Genomic DNA, 18,745 nt, shown 5'->3' on the forward strand with positions numbered 1-18,745 from the left:
CTGGTTAACCATGGTTTCTATGAATGGCAACAAATAATCAAATTTTGAAACATATCTATACTTGTCTGTAATCCCTCCCAGCACATGTGTCGTTGTGACTGTAAAACTACTAATATAACTACATCTGTTCAGTCCATTGTCTATTCGATATAATTAAGGCAAACAAAATAAGCTCGCACGTTCGAAGCGAATCCCACCCTCTTATGCACCCTAAACAAATTGCATGAAAACAGACTCAGATTGGTATCTATACGCGTACCGTCTATACCGAACCACGACAACCCAAAATATACAAAAAATAAATAGAAAAAGCATAAGCCCCAACTAACACATACAGCTGTGGAGATGTAATAACCACATGCACACCATCTAGAAACGCTCGCAAGTTATCCATCATACCCAGAAAACATGAAGAGAAAAAGTTCGAATCCGCTTACAGGGCAAGACGGAAGAAGGAAAAGAAAAGCAGGCTGCTGGGGGGGGGGGGGGGGTCCCAAAAAGGTCGTAAATGCTGGGGCAGGAAAGACATTGATCGCGTTATGGAATATTCATTTCTTCATGCGAGACCGTATTACCGGCCACCGAAATCACTGGCATATCCCATCTCGCCGAAGCCTTGACCCATGCCGCCCTCGCCAAATCCTGTTCCAGGACCACTTACGTATCCGCCATCGTCGTTTTCGTCGTAGTCACTGGCGTCAAATGAGGAACGGCCACTGACTTCATCATCCATACCTGAATTTACATCAGGGGTTGACCAATTCAACTGAGCCAGCGCGGGGTATTGTGCGAGAAGAGCTGCTGGAAGCATGGGGTTGCCCGATGGGTCCATGGGATAGATAGGGCCATCCATGGGCATACTAGACGCAGCAGCCATACTTTGTGCCATGTTGTGTTGCATTCTTTGTTCTTGCCAGAGCCGTTGTCGCTCCATCATCTCTTCGTCCAATAAAGGCTTGATGCAGATACGGCCTGCTTCCGATCTGAAGTGACGGCCCAGGGCATCGGCGCGAGCAAACCTCCTACCGCAGCCCCACTGACCTCCGACTTTGAGATCACCTTTACATACAAACTTCTTCTCGCCAGAGTGCAGACTTTCGTGCCGTTTACGGTCGTGTTGTCTGGCAAAGGCCTTTCCACAAACAGTGCATACGAAGGGACGTTCATCGGTGTGAGTTCTCAAGTGAGAGCGCAGATTATAAGCACGCGTGAATCGCTTGGGGCACAGCGTGCACTGGAAAGTGGCTGGATGCTTCTGAACACGCTTAGTAGCGCCGTTGTCCGGGTTGTTCTGATACTCGGGATCCGCCAGTCTCAAAGCAATGACGTTGTTGGGCACTGCTGATGTGGACTGTCTTCTCCTAGAAGGCGAAGTGCCTGGTTGTCTATCAAGAGGCGACAAAGATCTGGAGTCTGAACGCGCTGACAAGTCGGCACCTAGAGAAGGCGACATCATGTTGACGTTGCCCTGACGACCCAGCAAACCGCCGCCGGGATGGAACGGGTCGGTCACGGCACGAGGACGGGATCTAGGACGGCCTGAGACGTGTCAGATGGCTTCAGCAAGTAGATGTTCATTCTTCACATACCTCTGTCTGGTGGGGTCAAGGAGTCTTGGTCCATACGTGACTTGGGTGTATCAAAAGCACCCTGCTTGGAATTGGTAGGCGCGAAATCAATGTTGATGGCAGGAGGAGCCATCGACGATAGATCGGCGCCTGAAGGCTGAAGGGTCGGGAAAGCCTCAACAGGCGCATTGACATCGGGGTAGGTAGAAGGAACTCCATATGGGTTGTGAGGAGTTGCTAAGCCAAAGCTGTTTTGATTCAACTGGTTCAAGTCGGGCATCTGCTGAGGAACGATGCGAGGACTAATCGCGGGACTGTGAGAAGGACTACGGCCCTGGTGTCCAGGACTACCACCGATCTGGGGGTCGGAAAGACTAAAGTTACCAATACTCAGCACCTCCTGGTATAAACCGCCATCCGAAGGACGATGAGCAGGCGAGTGCCCGCCAACATCGGTCTCGAAAGACTCGGCGCTAACAAGATTGGGTGATGGAGCGACGGACGATACATCTGAGTATTCAGATGGTGTACGACGGTGACCCTGGAACTGAGGTCGGTTCCAGTCCGCTATTTGATTTGGGAGCAGAGCATCTGCAGGGCCGAGAGAGGCGTGTCGCGAGTGACTGGGCGGGGACGAGAATTGATGCTGGTTAAAAGCAGGTGACTGGTGAGCGGAACCAGGCTGCTGAGCATCATGCTGGAACAAGTGAGGAGGGGTGGGCGAATGATGCCCTTGCGCCGTCATGGTATTCATATCGTTGGGGTTCAAGGTAGACTGGTCAAACAAGGGGGCGTTAAACCGGTCGCCCTGACCACTGGTATTCGGAAAGAGGGAGAAATCGTTATCGTTGAGGTTGGGCGACAGGTAAGCCGTCTGAGACTGGCTGTTAAAAGGCAGGGAGGTGCTATTGTGGTCGAGAATAGCGGGGTCAGATAAATTGGCCTGGCCGAAGGAGTTGTTCTGTTGATGATGGGCAGGAGGAAGAAACGAAGGCGACTGTTGAGGGCTCAAGAAACCAGAGTTGCTGAAGGACTCGTAGGACTGTTGTGCGGACTGATCGAGCGTGAGACCAAGACCAACGGATGGATCGTTATGCTGATAGGGCGCCGGCGACGGGGAGTGAGAGTGGTTTATATGAGGCTGTTGATGACCAGTCGAAAGCGACCGGCCCCGATGAGCCTGAGCTTGTTGATCCATGATGTTTCCGAGTTTAGAAGCAAAACGCAAGCAAAACGAAGCCAAGACGGAACGAAACGACGCAGACGAGGCAGACTTTGGCTGTCAGCCTTCAGGCACCGTGGCGATGCGATGCCGCGCGGGGGGGCTGTGCGCTCACAGGGTGATGCGATGGGCGGGGGAGCGTCCTATCACGACAGCCGACGCGTGGAAGAGTTGCGAAGCGCGCAGTAGAGGGACGAAATATCAATAAAGTAGCGTAGTCTTGAAAATAAAATGGTACGAATGCGACGCAAAGAAACAGCTTGTATGCAGATGGTTTGTTGGTGTTGTCGGGGGTATTGTTGTATTGGGTTGGGTCGACAGCGCAGAATGGTGGAGAGAGTCGGGTCAGGTTGTGGGCGGTGGGATGGATTTGTACCTATCGTACTTGTACGCGCTGTAGTGCACCAAGGTACCTTACCTACCTAGGTAGTAGTAGAGGCCGGTAAGGTAAGGTAATAATCGATGGAAGGTAAAAAGCCCAGTCCAGGGCGGGTAAGATTAAGGTGATTGGATTAGGTCGGTCAATGCTGGGGGGGTGTGTGTCTGGTAATAGCAGGTAGAGAAAGGTACCCAAAGTCAACCTATACCATGGCAATTTATTTGATTACGTAGTTTTGTGAGCCTTTTCTTTTCCCTTGTCGATACCTATAAGGATGAGGAGTAAGTCGGAATGGGGTACAAAAGGGAAGCGGGGAGAATAGAGATGAAAGTGGAAATGGCAATAGCGGGCATACAGTCAGATACAACAGATTACTACCAGCAGATACAAGGTCTGTTACTTGTCCGCTGGAACGGAAGGTTTCTAGGTCTGGTCTTGCATGTGGCTGGTCCCTTTTCGTCCAGAATTCCAATGGAAGCCCGCCCAAAGTCTAAGCTCAAGCTCAAGCTCATGCAAATTGGGGTCGGGTAGATCTACAACGCCTACATAAACGGACAAAAAAATGAATGGATGATTGGATTGGATTACTAACAGTATGTACAGTGCTGACACCTGACTAGTACCTACATGAGGCCAGGATAGTATGGAGGCTGTGCAGAGACACGTCGAGGGTCCTCGAAGTGTTGTATGATACAGAGTACTCTGCAATAACCCCCAGATACGGATACCCTCTATCAAATCAGTGAAACACATACACAGTTAGGTCAGACCAAGTTTTTCTAATTTTAAAACAATATCGGGGATGGTTTGATCTGTTGCAAGCAAGGCAGACTTACTTCGTGGAATTGTAGCAATCGTGATGTCGCTAAAGTCGCTCCTAGTATGTGACTGATTGACAAGCGAAAAGTAATACGGTGGATGCTGGAAAAGGCAACATTTTACCGAACGAACCTCTAGTTCTGCCGAATCAATATGAGGTAGAGGCCACATCACATGCCTGTCATTAAACTTCATCTTAATCATCTTTCGGGAGATACCAGAAAGAAACTCACTGGATCTTGAATCAATCGACTCGCTTTCTTAGATGATGTATCTCGCCCACTTGTTTTGGATTGGTGGCCCTTGGTAAATGAGCATCAGCACTATTCGAATACCGAATTTACTATTTTATTAGCGGTACTTTTGCATACCTACCTACCTGCACAGATGGCATTGATGAGTAGTACTCGGCTGTATTTTGTGTGCTATGATGATGGGCAGTTGAGGATATCCTTACCTGTAACTATCAACTCATGCAGTTGCAGCTATAGAAATCTCATGACTGTTTGTATCTCTCGATATTCATCCAACTGCACTGTGCACATGGCGGTAGGTAGAGAAATAAGGTAGAGTTTCCCACTAAGATTAACAGGAAACCGCCGGATTTAGTGGATCTTATTACCTATCAAACCAGAGAAATAGGTTTCAACGCTGTATTGATTGCTGCCAGGTTATTTAGGTAGGTCTGGTGCATATTGCAGTCCACAGTACAGATACGGTTTCTCATAGGTAGTTATCGATGTCAAGCGAATGCAGGGGACGATTTGAATCACATCAAACCCTGCGTCTCCATCACTTCTTTAGACAGTCGTGTCTATGTAGGTAGTCTTAAAATGATGTGTGTTATAATAATGAGACAAACTCACATCCCATTGACTAATACTGGAATCAGTCTAACCACAACCTACGTAGCACAATTTTCAGAGCTTATAATAGACATCCGTTGACCAACCGACTAAGTGGACGTTCCTGGATCGTCGTTTTGCACTGCCTCTGGAAAGTGTGATGCTTCTAGGGCGGCTTTAGCTACTAGATCACCACTTACAATGTGTTCATGGATGTCTAATACGTACTACATTGTAGTATTGAGTTACACTGCCCCCAGCCTTACACGCGGCCCACGATCTGATCCCACAATCTGAGGCTGTGCTTTTCTGTTCCCTAGTTAAAGGAAGATTAACTGATGAGGAGTCAGTGTTGTAATCATTGATTCAGTGACATCAGTTTCAGCTTACATGTCTACCCTTGTCACATACCCCTGTCCATGTCCCTGCTTTCTACTCCCGGTCGGTGACAACCGAGTTCTTCCTTTGGCGTTTGAAGATCCTCACAAGGCAGATTTCAGTTTCCGCATTAACTTCGGGGTTTGTTAGTTCTTCTTTTGGGTGACGCGGTCCGTATCGAAGAAATAAGCTTATACGATAATGGTAGGACCATGAAGTTGAGGAATTGGAGCAACGTTCGAACACCTGGGCTTTTCTTGTATTTTTTATTATTTTGCAAATCGTGTCTGCAAGGTGGTAGGAAGAGTGTGACTGGTTGTTCAAGTTTTTTCCTTTTTTTTCCTACTATTTCCAAGACTCAACAGTAAACTTGAATCAAACAATTTTGCTTTTTACTCGTCTTCGCATTTGCATGTGGATTCGATTGCAAGCTACCAAAATATTTGAAATTGTAAAAACTCCCAAGTTGGCTATCAACTTTTATCATATTTCGCCCGATACTCCATAAAGTGCATAAAGAGTAGAGTTTCTATACCCAAAACGCCAATAAATGCCAATAAACTCCGTCGTTGAATACAAATGTCGTTCGTACACGTAGTTTTCAATCTGTCTTTGAATCCTCTATTACCTACACAAAATGGCTTTTTTCTGGGAAATTTCAATACAACCTGCAACAGACCCTTAGGCATGTCGCTTTTGTTCCGGTATCGCTTGTCTTTAGATGACTTCAGCTCGGTCGTAACCGGCTGCCTTCAAAGCAGGTCTTGGTGGTTCGCGATCCTTGAATTCACTGACGAATGGGTTTGGGTCGTCGTTCTGGTTGAGGTTGCCTAGTGTATGGTTGACTCCTCGATGTGTTGCCTCATCGGCCCGGATGTACAGGATCAAGTCTTTCATCGTACGGTGCTCCTTTGGCATCTTCCAGTACTGAGGGATGTTGTTAGATATCCATGCCGTATACCAGCGCGTGTTATAGGTATCATACCTGAATAGCAATATCGGGGATTTCGAACTTGGGATCACTCCACTTGGGTAAGTTGCCGTCCTCAATCTCCTTGATACAGCGAGTATAAGTATGGACAGCCTCCTCCTCGAGATACCCAACAAATCGGTGGACAATCTTGGGCGAGATGAGGTACGAAACGAATAGGCTGTTGAAGAAAACACCCTGAGCACCGATGATCATCATCTTCATGAACCAACCAGGCTCGCACATCTTCATGAACGTCAAGAGATGCATTCGCTCGTTGTAGCTCTCTTCGAGCAGTGTTTCGATCCAACCGTTGTCGCGTTTCATCCTTCGAAGGCTACCGAGATGCCGTAGCATACCGCCGACCATTCCTGGGACACCAGCGACACTTTCCAAGAAGATAAATCGGATTAACTGGTTCATGTCAGGTTTGGTTCGAAACTTAAGTAGTGCCAAGAGTGCAAGATATCTGCATGACTTACCCATTGCGCCTCTGTCAGTGGCTTCTGGGCTACAATGGCGGTAGTTGGTTGACTCTTGTCTGACTTCTGGTCCCGGTCCATGCCTGTTACCTTATCCATACAATATCTGGCAACGCGGACAATCTTCCAGGCAGTCTTGTCGCCAAGGGTCTTAGGTACTCGGTGGGCAGGCTCAACTGCCATCATCTCTTCGTATGTGTAACCTTCGTGTGGCCATGCCGGTCTCGTTGTGTGGATGTGCGGTGTCTCTTTAACGGGGAAGAAGTCACGAAGATGGTTAGTTGGTGTCGATGAGAAGAGTCGGTGTTGCTGGGAAGCAGAATAGCTGGCTCGAATAACGGCGGGCGTTCTTGAGAGAGAATCGGGGGAGGATAAAGTTCGAACAAGACCAAGAGTTGCAGTCTTTACAGCCTGCCTCGAAGCCTGACTGTGCTGAAGTTGGATTGACAACATTTGGGATTTGTGAGACTCTTCTTAACTAGTGATCGTGTGGGAGCGCACTCTTATGAATGATAGAGGTGACTGTTTGATATGAAAGAGTTCATGATATGCAAAGCCTCTACTTGAGGAGATACAGTCTGACTTTTATACATTCTTGAGACGGAAGCCCTCGGAGAAGTATTCTCACCGAGGCCCCCTGTAGAATCCATCCAAGCTAAAGCCAGTCGATTATGCGTATGTACCACCTACGGGTAAGATTACTGACCAGTATGCATTCAGCTGAACAATTGCTGACGAGAGACGTTACAAAGATCACGAAGAGAGACCGGGAGAAGACGCCACAAGGTGAGTGAGTAGAGGTACCTTGAGCATGTAAGAGAGTGCGGCGTATGCGGCATGCCTTCTGCCGCCCACTAACAGGCCCAATTTGTTACAAGTCTAACCAAACCAAGCCCGAGAGACGAGCCAAAATCTTGGTCTTGTCATGATATCCGCAAAGACCCAGACAATCGGAAGCGCTAGAAAGACGTTCCGGATGATCTTGATGAGGCTCAAAAGTTGTGGCTGCCACGTGAGTAAAGTTGATCGGGAGGACTCGGGTCTTGACACCTGCACGGTCAGGAAGTCTGAGGAATCACTCACCGTTTGACATCAATCACTGTAATAATACAGGACAAAACTCGTAGTGCGTGCTACAAACGGGCCTATTCTTTAGTTGCCGTGATCTTACGCTATTCTATTTTTTCTTTCTCGTTTCCTCTCTACCGTACTCCTTTGAATCCCGATTTAATGCGGGCATAGACAGGATAACGAATCGGGATTCCTGGATATTATCCAAGTTGAGTTTTGGCCATGGTCTATTACCTCGTGACTCTGGATAAGAGGGTCGTTTTTCGGAATACTCAGGAAGCGAATATGATGGTCATCTGTTCCGTATGTATTTACATCATGGAATTGTCCAACGAGTTCGTGGTATAGGGTATGTGACAATCTAGCGGTACCTAATGAAAAGTTAATCCTTTTAAGTTGTGAAAATCATTACCAAGAGGCCTAGGCAGGTTTAAAAAACTGAATTGTTTAATGGTTTTGCACGATTTCCAAAGCCTAATAACCATTATCACTTGTCTCGAATAGTTAGCTTTTGTGATACCTTGAGGGAAGAGAGTATAAGCCTCTGCCATTATTTGTTATTGAATCGGTATTAAAATGGGTTTCGTGGTCAAGATCTCTGGCCTTCAGTGTAGGAAAAGCATATTCCAAAATACTAAGACAGGAAAGGAGATGTGTAAGATATGATATTGTGTTATCAGTGCTGGACATATGAATATGGTTTATTTGATATTTCTTATCCTGTCACCCGTGTAGGTGGTGCCAAAGGGTCCTTCCAGTTCGTCTGACGTCAATTGTCAAGTTTTACTATTGGTACCCATTTTTTACCAAGAGCACAAAAAAAAGTTGCCCCTCCTTGCCCGATTAAAGACCTCTCAGTAATACCCCTCCATCTTTATCGTGCCTGGTTGATCCGTTTTGTGCCTGACGTGTAGTTAATGCCTTTTGTATTTCAAATGGTCTATAGTATTCATTTTTGCACAAACACCTAAATCAGTACATCTAGAAGACCATGGTTAGGTTATATGAAAGCAACTGACTTTGGAATACAAATATATATACACACATGCCTACACGTACGCATATATGAACTTATAAAGCTTTTGAATGCAAAGTTAACAACAAACTTCCATGGGCGCATACCTACCTAATGACAAACTTAGTAGTCGTAAGCAGGGAACATAACAAGAGAATACTACTATGAATATTAATGCCTGGTAGGTACCTAGGTAGGTTGTTGGAAGATCCATCGACCCGTTTTGTACCGTAGCCAGCCCAACATCAACGCCCACCCACCATAGGCGCACAACTTGGGCACCGCACCACACAAAACCTCATTTCTCTCTACCACATTCGCGCGCCCTAAAACTCAACACGACTTCAATCTCCCGCAAAACCACCAAAACACAACCCGCCGTCAAAGACCAACCGACATCATGCCTCCTAAGAAGTGGGGTACGTAAATATTCTTGCCCGGACTATCGTGACGTCTTATCCAAAGATGGATGAACTTTTGCGGGGTCACTCTATATCCCTTCCTTTACGTATAGCATTATGAATGAGCAGGGTGTCTTTGCTAACAGACGTTTCTAAAGATGACGAGGAGAGCGACGACAGTTCCTCCTCCTCCGCCCCTGTCGTTGGTGCCGCTGCCATTGCTGCTCGCCGCAAGTTCGACGATGAAGAGGACGACGGAGATGTAAGTATTTGATCTTATATGGGTTTCTATCGTTACCTTACGTTACGACTCCCGTTACATCGGGCTGCCCACTCCCGCGCCTAACTAACATGGTCTTTCTCTACAGGTCCTAGATTCTTGGGATGCCGATGACTCCGAGGCCGAGCGTGAGAAGGAGCAAAAGGCCGCCGAGGCCAAGAAGAAGGCTGCCGCCGCCGCCGCTGCTGCTAAGAAGCCCAAGGGTCAGCGAATTGCCGAACATCAAGCTGAGCGCGCTCAGCAGAAGGCTGAAGCTGAGGAATCTGATGGATACGAGGAGACCGAGAGCGAGAAACGTGAGCGACTCCGACGTACCGAGCAGGAGGCCGACCTCGCACACGCTGCCGACATGTTTGGGGATATTGGAATCAGTGCTGGCCGTGCCAAGGCTCGTCCCGCTACCGTCGTCACCGACCCCAACGATCCTACCAAGACCGTTGACATCTCCAAGATGCCTCTCTTCCAGCCAAAGACCAAGCTCCAGTTCGAGACCCTCCGTACGAGCATCGCCCCTCTCATCGTGGCCAACGCAAAGAGCGCCCACTACTCTCTGTTTCTCCAAGACTTCACCAAGGCCCTTGCTAAGGAAATGAACAGCGAGCAGATCAAGAAACTCGCCAGCAGCATGACTGCCCTAGGCAATGAAAAGATGAGGGAGGAGAAGGCTGCCGACAAGGGCGGCAAGAAGTCAAAGGCTGCCAAGACGAAGACTTCCCTCGTCACCGGCCGTGCTAACGTCGCGGATACTGCCACCTACGACGATAACGATGACTTTGGAGAGTGAGTACTTGTTTCTGTGTCTCGAGGAAATCGGCAAACTAACTTTTCTTCCAGTGATGACTTTATGTGAACTGGTTCTCAGTAACACACGAAGGAGACCTATCGCCTCTGGGCTCCGACCCGCCGCTTCCAGCCTTGACTTGTACACTCCTGCCCCCGTCCAACTGTTTGCCAACTCGGCATGCCGTCGACGCAAAGACGATAACCAAGTCCCGCGGCGTCGCCTCGAAACCCTCTCGGTTACTCGAGCAGGACAGAAACAGGAGTATGGCGGCGGTGCTCCGCGAGGGAAAGGCAGCATGCATGTAACGGTGGTCAATGCCCAAAAGATTGAAAAGTATCAGGGGTCACATACGGGAAACATGGTGGCGAAATGCGCTCATGGAGGCAACTTTTTATGCTCTTGGTATATTAGATTTCCGCAGAAGGGCTTAATGTTAGTAGACAGGTAGACGAAGATTGGCTTCAAAAAATTATACTACATGGATCAGGTCCGGACTGTGGAATGCCTTGTTGCAAGAAGTTTTGTGCCTCATGCCTGCAGGAATGGGGAAGCCAAGTCGTTGAAGATAACTCATAGATCATGTTTATTCGTATGCAAGAGCCTATCTATGATATTTCATCTTTGGTGAACATTACTAATACTGCAAGGGCACTGCTTTGTTCCGTGAAAACATTAGGGAGTTGAGTAGAATCATGTGTGAAATCTTGTCGTGGATATATCAGAACCCGTCAACGCGGGTAACGGTAGTCATGTCATAAAATAACCCCAAACGCCTCTGTTGCCTTTTACAAAAATCGTTGCCTTCAAACAGCGCCTAGAAAAAATACAAGTCGCGCATGCGTCATTCCGAATCGTATGCCCCGAGAGATTGTGAACGGTGGCCTGTTTATAGTAGCTCACACTACGTTACCTGCCATGCCCATGAAGAGGGCATGGACAGCAACCGACAAGGTCCAAAAACCGACCTTCTTAAAGCGCCGGACACGGCTCTGCTGGTTTTCAACATCGTTTGCGAACGCATCGTATGTTTCTGCTGACATATCGTTCATGAGGCCACAGTCAAAGATGGACCAGCTGCCATCAAAATCGCCAGCTCGCTTCACGATGCGGCAGTTGATCGGGATGTACGTCTTCTTGGCGTTAATATACGCCACGATAGGTCGGACCAACGCCTGGTTGACATAGGACATATCCTTTGTGAAAAGAGGCACTGCTGCTTTGACGTCGTTCATGGAAATCCGCAGGTCCATGATTAGGTATCGACGCTCATCATCGCTTGTTTGTGGCTCCTCGACAGGCTCGTCACTGGACACATCTCTGGTAAAGGCTGAAAGGTGTCCTGATGTAAGAAGCGCAGGCCCCTGTTCTTGTATGTTGCGAATAAATCGATGTCTGTTTGTGTCGACGATCTCTTCGAGCTGGTCGTAGAAGTCGGCCATAACCTTAGTAATACTCTCGTCGGTGTCGGCAGGGAACATGACATCAGCGACAATGTCAACATTTCCCTCATAAATCCAGCCAAATGGACCCTCCACGCCGCGGTTGAGGTGGTCTATCCTCAAGCCATCGATACGAAGCCGGCTAAATTTCTTCCAAGCCTTAGGGTCGCCAAAGCCAACAGAGGCTTCTGGATCGCCATTACCGCTAGGTACCACGCCATGGACCTGTCGGGGATGGATTGTAAACAGGGAGCCATCGAAAGACCCTGACATGTGGTTGGCGGAGAGGAAATCGTAGAAGAGCCACTGTTTTCGAAGTTGAGGCAACTCGCAAGAGAATATACTGATAGAAAATGGCCTAAACCCACCCGGCTGATGGACCGTAAGGAGAAGATCCTCCATCTTGAACTTTTCGATTTCGAAGTCTCCCGGCTGGTGTTTATGGCGGTACGATAATGGATCAACCTCTTCGACGGGCCAGGTTACCGAAGTCCTGTCAAGAACACCGCGAACGCCTTTGATCTCGACATCCTTGAGCAAGCCTTTTCCGTTCCACCAGTTCAAAAATGAAAGTGTAACGTTGACTGTTGATAGCGTAACATCAAACTGAGTGTAATTCCCATCGTCCTCAACTTCAGGCGCTTCGGCTTTGCGGCCAGCGGCGGCCTCGGCGGCGGCATCTGACGAGCCCTTGCTCACGGACGAGACATTGCCCTGACCAGGCCGTCGCGAGACAAACACATTGCGGAAGGAGATAACATTGTCCCGCCACTTGGGAACGATGGCTGACTCGAAGACAATGGTAACACCGGCGGACTGAGTCAGATAATCACCTACCCATTGAGCGAGTGTTTCTGTTCTTCATTAGTAAGATGTAGATTTCACGCCAAACGTATTCGTACCTTGGGCTACCACAGTGTTGATGGACAAAATGATCAACGAGACGAACGTTGTTGTTCCGACAATAATCCAAGCGAGGTGGCCGAAAAGGAACCATGACACAAAAGCACCCCATTCGTCGATATTCCATGGCCTCATACTCCTGATCGATATCCATTTTAGACGGACCTTGAGTCGCTGCCAAAAACCATTGGCGGCCTCGAGCAGCTCATCCTTGGTTGGTCGGTGCGGCATCCTCGGCAAGTGTAGGTAGGACATGTAAGAAACCGGCTCAGAATCTGTTCCTGCGGTCCCTTGATCCCCAGGCTTGGTAGTTTGGTTCGAAGCATCTTTGCTCGTCTCACTCAGTGTCGATGGCTTCACCCTCTTCAAGTCTTCTGTGGTTCTTGTTGGTGTGGGGGGGATATCTGTGATATCCTTGCCGCAAGAACATTTCGGTCCATTTCCACTACTGTTGCCTCTGCCACTGTAGAATCGATGTTGCTTCCACGTAATCGCTGACCAAGCCAACAAGACGGATGGTTGAGAAATTAATGATCGTGCTGTAAGAGGAGTTGAGCGCTCGCGCATAAATTTTTGAGGCTTGATGGCATGACATAATGGCAATACCGGCGCTCCAGACACATCATTACTGGTGGTTTGCTTCCAAATCTGGGTTTGTCGCTGTGTATGATTCAACCGGACGCCGGAGGAAACAATGGAAGTCTTTGGCCATCTCGGACTGGGTTCTGTTACAGTTCGTATGGGTGTCGAAGCGAATATTGCTGGAGAATAGTTGGAGGAGGTCCCCAAGCAGCGCCCGATCACAGAAGAGGGGATACCCTTGGCCATCATTCCAGCATCATGGTGTCTGACTGAAGAACAAAAAGACACAACAAGAGCTGGTGTATGGCAAAAAAAAAAAGAGGAAAACCTAAACCAGGAAAAACTTTGGGTTGGAAGGTTTGGAATTGGAACAGGATGACGGACGGAGATACTAGTGAGCAACGGATTCCGTCACAATCTATTCATGCTAATCGCTAGGTATACGGGCACCTTTTCAAGGCCCTGCAGAAAAGTCACTCCATGACGCGCCTAGCCAACTGCAAACAGCGAGCCAATCGATAAGCTTTGATAAGCCACACAAATTTTTGTTCAGTGTGGCCGAAAGTCGAGAAACGCACCCCACCGAACAGACCTTCGGAAAGTCAGGTTGACCTCGACGATTTTTTTTACCCCGTTCGTGACAAACCCCAAACAATCATCCTTGAAGCACGTCTTTGGCATTTTGTTCATAAATATTTGTGGGATATCTATCAGATAAATTTGAAAATGCCTGCGCCAACAGCACTGAAGCAGGCTGAGAGTGCCCCTCTCGCCAATGATATCTCGCTCCCAGTCGAAGGTAAGTACAAAAAGTCTGAACGAAGTGTGGATTACGATGGATGTGTCTGACTTGGATCCAGGTGCCGACGAAGAGTTCCTGTTAGATGCGCCCGGCGCTGAGGCTGTCGATGCCAATGTTCTCGTGCCCGTAGAGGAGAGCAATGATATGCAAATTGACGAGGAAGGACGACCTCGGTTTGCGCCCGCCAGAGACATTGTGAGTGAGAACTTGCGCCATCAGATGCTATTCATTTTCCTAACCATCTCACTAGGATCCCGTCACCAGGGTCGAGACACGCAAGATTCCTATCCCCCCTCACCGAATGACACCTCTAAAACAGTCATGGACCTCCATTTACCCACCTCTGGTTGAGCACCTCAAATTGCAATGCCGAATGAACATTAAGCGAAAGACGGTCGAGTTGAGGTCATCAAAGCACACCACAGAGTCTGGAGCGCTTCAGAAGGGAGAAGATTTTGTCAAGGCCTTCACCTTGGGCTTTGATGTGGACGACGCTATCGCCCTGCTACGACTAGACGATCTTTACATTCAGAGCTTTGAGATCAAGGACGTGCGAACGATGCATGGCGACAGCCAAGCTCGTGCTATTGGACGAATTGCTGGAAAGGATGGAAAGACCAAGTTCGCCATCGAGAACGCTAGCAGAACACGTATTGTTCTGGCCGATAGCAAGATTCACATCCTGGGTGGATTCAAAAACATTCACCTTGCTCGCGAGTCAGTCGTGAGCCTCATTCTCGGAAAGCCGCCCGGCAAGGTATACGGTAACCTTCGAACGGTCGCAGCAAGAATGAAGGAACGTTTCTAAAGAATAAAATCTGGCGAAGGACTTGGGTTGCTACAAACGGCGTTTCGGGTGGGCAGCATTATGATCTTGAATTTGTGAACCAGGGATACTCAGTCAAATGGATGGATGGCATAGTATGTCGATAACGATAAACATGGAGATGAATCGATTAGTCGCTCTGTGGATACCCACCAACACCCATAGTCTACATACAATGCGTGATTATATCTAATTGTAGACACTGCCCTACAGTCAGATCATGTCTAATACATCGGGGTAAGGCCGCGCTCCTTGAATATCAAACCACATGCTCGGCGTTATAAACGATCAAAGATATTATCCCCTGGAGGCGAGGGGGGACATCTCGGGTCTATTGTTAGCCCGCAGTGCACCTTGTCATGAGATGATGATAGGCACGGACTCAGATCAGTCCATCAGCATCCATGTGTATCAGAAGACATCAATCTTGATCGACCGACATTGAAGGCTGACCGACAATTGAACGTAGCACAGGATATCGGTGTCATTTTTGTTGGAACATCATGTACCTACCTGAATGAGCGGCAGCAAAACGAGCCTTTGGCAATTCAATTAGACTAGACCACCGATGTAGGCCTTGCTATCATGCACCTTGTTGATATGCAGCCTTCCGGGAGCGCGAGGTACTTGCTGTTCTCATTATACATACCTTGTTGACTTGGCTCCCGATCGGGACGGGGCTGTCCAACCGGAAGACGTCCTCAAGCCGACACGGCGAGCCTGGGTCGCGATGAGGCGGGCAACGGGCAAGATGAGCCCGCAGCGCCGGGAATCAACGGGAGCAAAGCACGAATCTGATAATATTTGTATGTGGTTGAGTTTGGTACGTGGAGACAATGCTGTGCATATTGACACAGAGAAACAGCTTAAAGTATGGCATAGCATGACATATTCGTGCCTACGTGGAGACGCCAATGGTGGTGTTGAGACGACCTACGGCGTGCTGTCTTCCGTTCTGATTTTCTCGGTCTCTGTGCGGCGTTGCATCGGAGGGCGTGAAATATGCTAAGACGGCAATAGGTGATGAATATGCATTCTGTGACCCATGTATGGATCTGATGCTTGATATCCAAGTAAACATGCTCGTATGCCATATTCACTATTCAGTGTCCGCAGGCTACACCAGGATCCTGGCATTTCCTCTTGTCGGCCGTTATGCAATAAGCTATGGATCTCCAGATTGAGCAGCGAGCCATTGAGATGGCTTCTAGCGAGGTGGGCGTGGGATGGGTTGGATCTGAGCGATTGTGAAGCCTCGTAAGGTGGGGCCCACCAGTCCAGGGGAGCATCGGACCCCTCCTCTAGTCTCTGGTTGAATTGGCCAAGGGTGAGATATTGTGAGATCATTTTCACCCCTCCAACGTCAATCGATGCCCCACCTCGTAGGTAAATTTTGGTGAGAGACATGAGGAATGTGAGGGCGATAGGTACGTAGGAGGCAGGCAGTTTTTCTCGTGTCGGCCGTTGACTGGGTCAGAAAGAAGTGGTAGGGATTGGCTTCAACTTTTGTCAGTCCTGATCGACAGATTTCCTCTTGCTTCCAGGAACTATTCATAAACACTCTGCCCTCCCCTTCCTGTAGCTCGTCTTTTTCTCTCTCTTCTCTTCCCATCTTCATTCCACACATCATTATTTGCCTACCAGACTGGTTTCTGCTGGCTCCAATTGTGTCTAATACATAAACACTTTACCTAAGGTGAGCTTCAATCATGCATGATAAAACAGTCACAGCTATTATCAATACCCCTCATCTTTATTTCAAGCATCCATGTCTAGAGTACCTAGCAATCGATAGCACAATACAGCAGAGCAGACCACCTACCTCACCTACCTACCTACCTGACCTCAGCTTAGGTTGAGCTCCCCCCTCCAACCCCTCCTCCACCTTATACCACCCCTCCCTCACCGATTGGAAGAAAACCCCCACCAAAAATTCCTAAGAGCTGGTTCAATTTGGCTTGGGTTGGTTTTGGTTTTGGTTGTGATGAGCAACAACAACCAGCCAGCCGCTGGGCACTGTTGAGGCATATTCCACCAGTGCTGGGTGACGCGCACTGCTCAGCTCATCAGGCGTGGTTGCTACCTACTAACCTAGGTATTGACTGCCCGTTGAAGCGCCGGCCGTCCCATCGGTAGAACCTTCTACGCCCTGACTGCTATATAATTTCTTCCTCTTTTCCTTCTCCTCTTTTCCTTTCTCTTTCATCTCCATTCTTCACCTTTTATTCCTAAAGGCAAACACTGATCCAACAACTCACTTAGAAATATAACATAAAGTCAATATGGCTATCAAGAAGGTCTTCGCCCGCTCCGTCTACGACTCCCGTGGAAACCCCACCGTCGAGGTCGACGTCGTCACCGAGACTGGCCTCCACCGTGCCATCGTTCCCTCCGGCGCCTCTACCGGTTCGTCACGACCTTACCTGCCCGCCCTCCGTATGCATTAGCTAAGTTTATAATAATATAGGTCAGCACGAGGCTTGCGAGCTCCGAGATGGCGACAAGTCCAAGTGGAATGGCAAGGGTGTCACCAAGGCTGTCGAGAACGTCAACACTGTCATTGCTCCCGCTCTGATTGAGAAGAACCTCGATGTCAAGGACCAGTCTGCTGTTGATGCTTTCCTCAACGAGCTGGATGGTACCACCAACAAGACCAAGCTTGGTGCCAACGCCATCCTTGGTGTTTCTCTGGCCGTCGCCAAGGCCGGTGCCGCCGAGAAGGTAAGCTGCAGATACGCACCGTTCCGTTAACATTTTGAACCATTCCGCTAACATTACCACAGGGCGTTCCTCTGTACGCTCACGTCTCCGACCTCGCCGGAACCAAGAAGCCCTACGTCCTCCCCGTCCCCTTCATGAACGTCCTCAACGGTGGTTCCCACGCTGGTGGCCGTCTTGCCTTCCAGGAGTTCATGATTGTCCCCACGTACGTGACTGGGTTCTCCAATCCCGAGAATACATTACTGACTTGATTACAGTGACGCTCCTTCTTTCACTGAGGCTCTCCGCCAGGGTGCTGAGGTCTACCAGGCTCTTAAGGGTCTGGCCAAGAAGCGATACGGCCAGTCCGCCGGCAACGTCGGTGACGAGGGTGGTGTTGCCCCTGATATCCAGACTGCCGAGGAGGCTCTTGAGCTCATCACCGATGCCATCGAGCAGGCCGGCTACACCGGTCAGATGAAGATTGCCATGGATGTTGCCTCTAGCGAGTTCTACAAGGAGTCCGAGAAGAAGTACGATCTCGACTTCAAGAACCCCGAGTCCGATCCTACCAAGTGGATCACCTACGAGGAGCTCGCCAGCCTGTACTCTGAGCTCTGCAAGAAGTACCCCATCGTTTCCATTGAGGACCCCTTCGCTGAGGACGACTGGGAGGCTTGGAGCTACTTCTCCAAGACCCAGGACATCCAGGTCGTCGGTGATGACCTGACTGTCACCAACCCCCTCCGCATCAAGAAGGCTATTGAGCTCAAGTCTTGCAACGCTCTCCTTCTCAAGGTCAACCAGATTGGTACTCTGACCGAGTCCATCCAAGCTGCCAAGGACTCTTACGCCGACGGTTGGGGTGTCATGGTCTCTCACCGATCCGGTGAGACCGAGGATGTCACCATCGCCGACATTGCTGTCGGTCTCCGTGCTGGTGAGATCAAGACCGGTGCTCCTGCCCGATCTGAGCGTCTCGCCAAGCTCAACCAGATCCTCCGCATTGAGGAGGAGCTCGGTGACCAGGCTATCTACCCTGGTAAGGACTTCCGCAAGTCTGTTAACCTGTAAATGATGGTCACCGGATGTGTGCAACAAAAAAGCCTTGTGATGATTTTGATGCCTTTAGGTCTCCGGCCAGGACGCGTGAGACCATATACCAGGATGGCAAATTGAAAGTAATAGAGGCAAAAATAGTAAAAGCCAACTGATCAATTAATGAAACTTTGATTGAAGTTTAATATGTTGTTTTCCTTTGTGACTGCGTCTTCAATGA

The 18,745-nt window shown here is 48.9% G+C and overlaps 6 protein-coding genes across 6 annotated transcripts; 3 read left to right on the forward strand and 3 right to left on the reverse strand.

Annotated features, from left to right (window-relative positions):
* Positions 1-571: 571 nt before the first annotated feature.
* Positions 572-2,766, reverse strand: FPOAC1_001441 (uncharacterized protein; the record flags this gene model as incomplete). The annotated part of the gene is made up of 2 exons (XM_044846045.1): positions 572-1,539; positions 1,590-2,766. 2 exons carry the CDS (start codon positions 2,764-2,766, stop codon positions 572-574), a joined length of 2,145 nt encoding a protein of 714 aa, XP_044711961.1.
* A 3,162-nt stretch (positions 2,767-5,928) lies between these two features.
* On the reverse strand, positions 5,929-7,116 carry AOX1_1 (Alternative oxidase, mitochondrial precursor; the record flags this gene model as incomplete). Its single annotated transcript, XM_044846046.1, has 3 exons — positions 5,929-6,138; positions 6,197-6,595; positions 6,664-7,116. The coding sequence occupies 3 exons, from the start codon at positions 7,114-7,116 to the stop codon at positions 5,929-5,931; spliced, it is 1,062 nt and encodes a 353-aa protein (XP_044711962.1).
* A 2,033-nt stretch (positions 7,117-9,149) lies between these two features.
* On the forward strand, positions 9,150-10,662 carry FPOAC1_001443 (uncharacterized protein; the record flags this gene model as incomplete). Its single annotated transcript, XM_044846047.1, has 4 exons — positions 9,150-9,168; positions 9,309-9,412; positions 9,519-10,210; positions 10,293-10,662. 4 exons carry the CDS (start codon positions 9,150-9,152, stop codon positions 10,660-10,662), a joined length of 1,185 nt encoding a protein of 394 aa, XP_044711963.1.
* A 448-nt stretch (positions 10,663-11,110) lies between these two features.
* Positions 11,111-12,787, reverse strand: FPOAC1_001444 (uncharacterized protein; the record flags this gene model as incomplete). The annotated part of the gene is made up of 2 exons (XM_044846048.1): positions 11,111-12,507; positions 12,556-12,787. The coding sequence occupies 2 exons, from the start codon at positions 12,785-12,787 to the stop codon at positions 11,111-11,113; spliced, it is 1,629 nt and encodes a 542-aa protein (XP_044711964.1).
* Positions 12,788-13,864: 1,077 nt separating this feature from the next.
* On the forward strand, positions 13,865-14,748 carry PNO1 (pre-rRNA-processing protein pno1; the record flags this gene model as incomplete). Its single annotated transcript, XM_044846049.1, has 3 exons — positions 13,865-13,937; positions 13,999-14,135; positions 14,191-14,748. 3 exons carry the CDS (start codon positions 13,865-13,867, stop codon positions 14,746-14,748), a joined length of 768 nt encoding a protein of 255 aa, XP_044711965.1.
* Positions 14,749-17,048: 2,300 nt separating this feature from the next.
* Positions 17,049-18,540, forward strand: EMP7 (Enolase; the record flags this gene model as incomplete). The annotated part of the gene is made up of 4 exons (XM_044846050.1): positions 17,049-17,172; positions 17,234-17,487; positions 17,550-17,692; positions 17,745-18,540. 4 exons carry the CDS (start codon positions 17,049-17,051, stop codon positions 18,538-18,540), a joined length of 1,317 nt encoding a protein of 438 aa, XP_044711966.1.
* Between the last annotated feature and the right edge of the window lie 205 nt (positions 18,541-18,745).

Source organism: Fusarium poae, chromosome 1, assembly GCF_019609905.1.
Source record: "Fusarium poae strain DAOMC 252244 chromosome 1, whole genome shotgun sequence".
In the NCBI taxonomy this organism is placed as follows: domain Eukaryota; kingdom Fungi; phylum Ascomycota; class Sordariomycetes; order Hypocreales; family Nectriaceae; genus Fusarium; species Fusarium poae.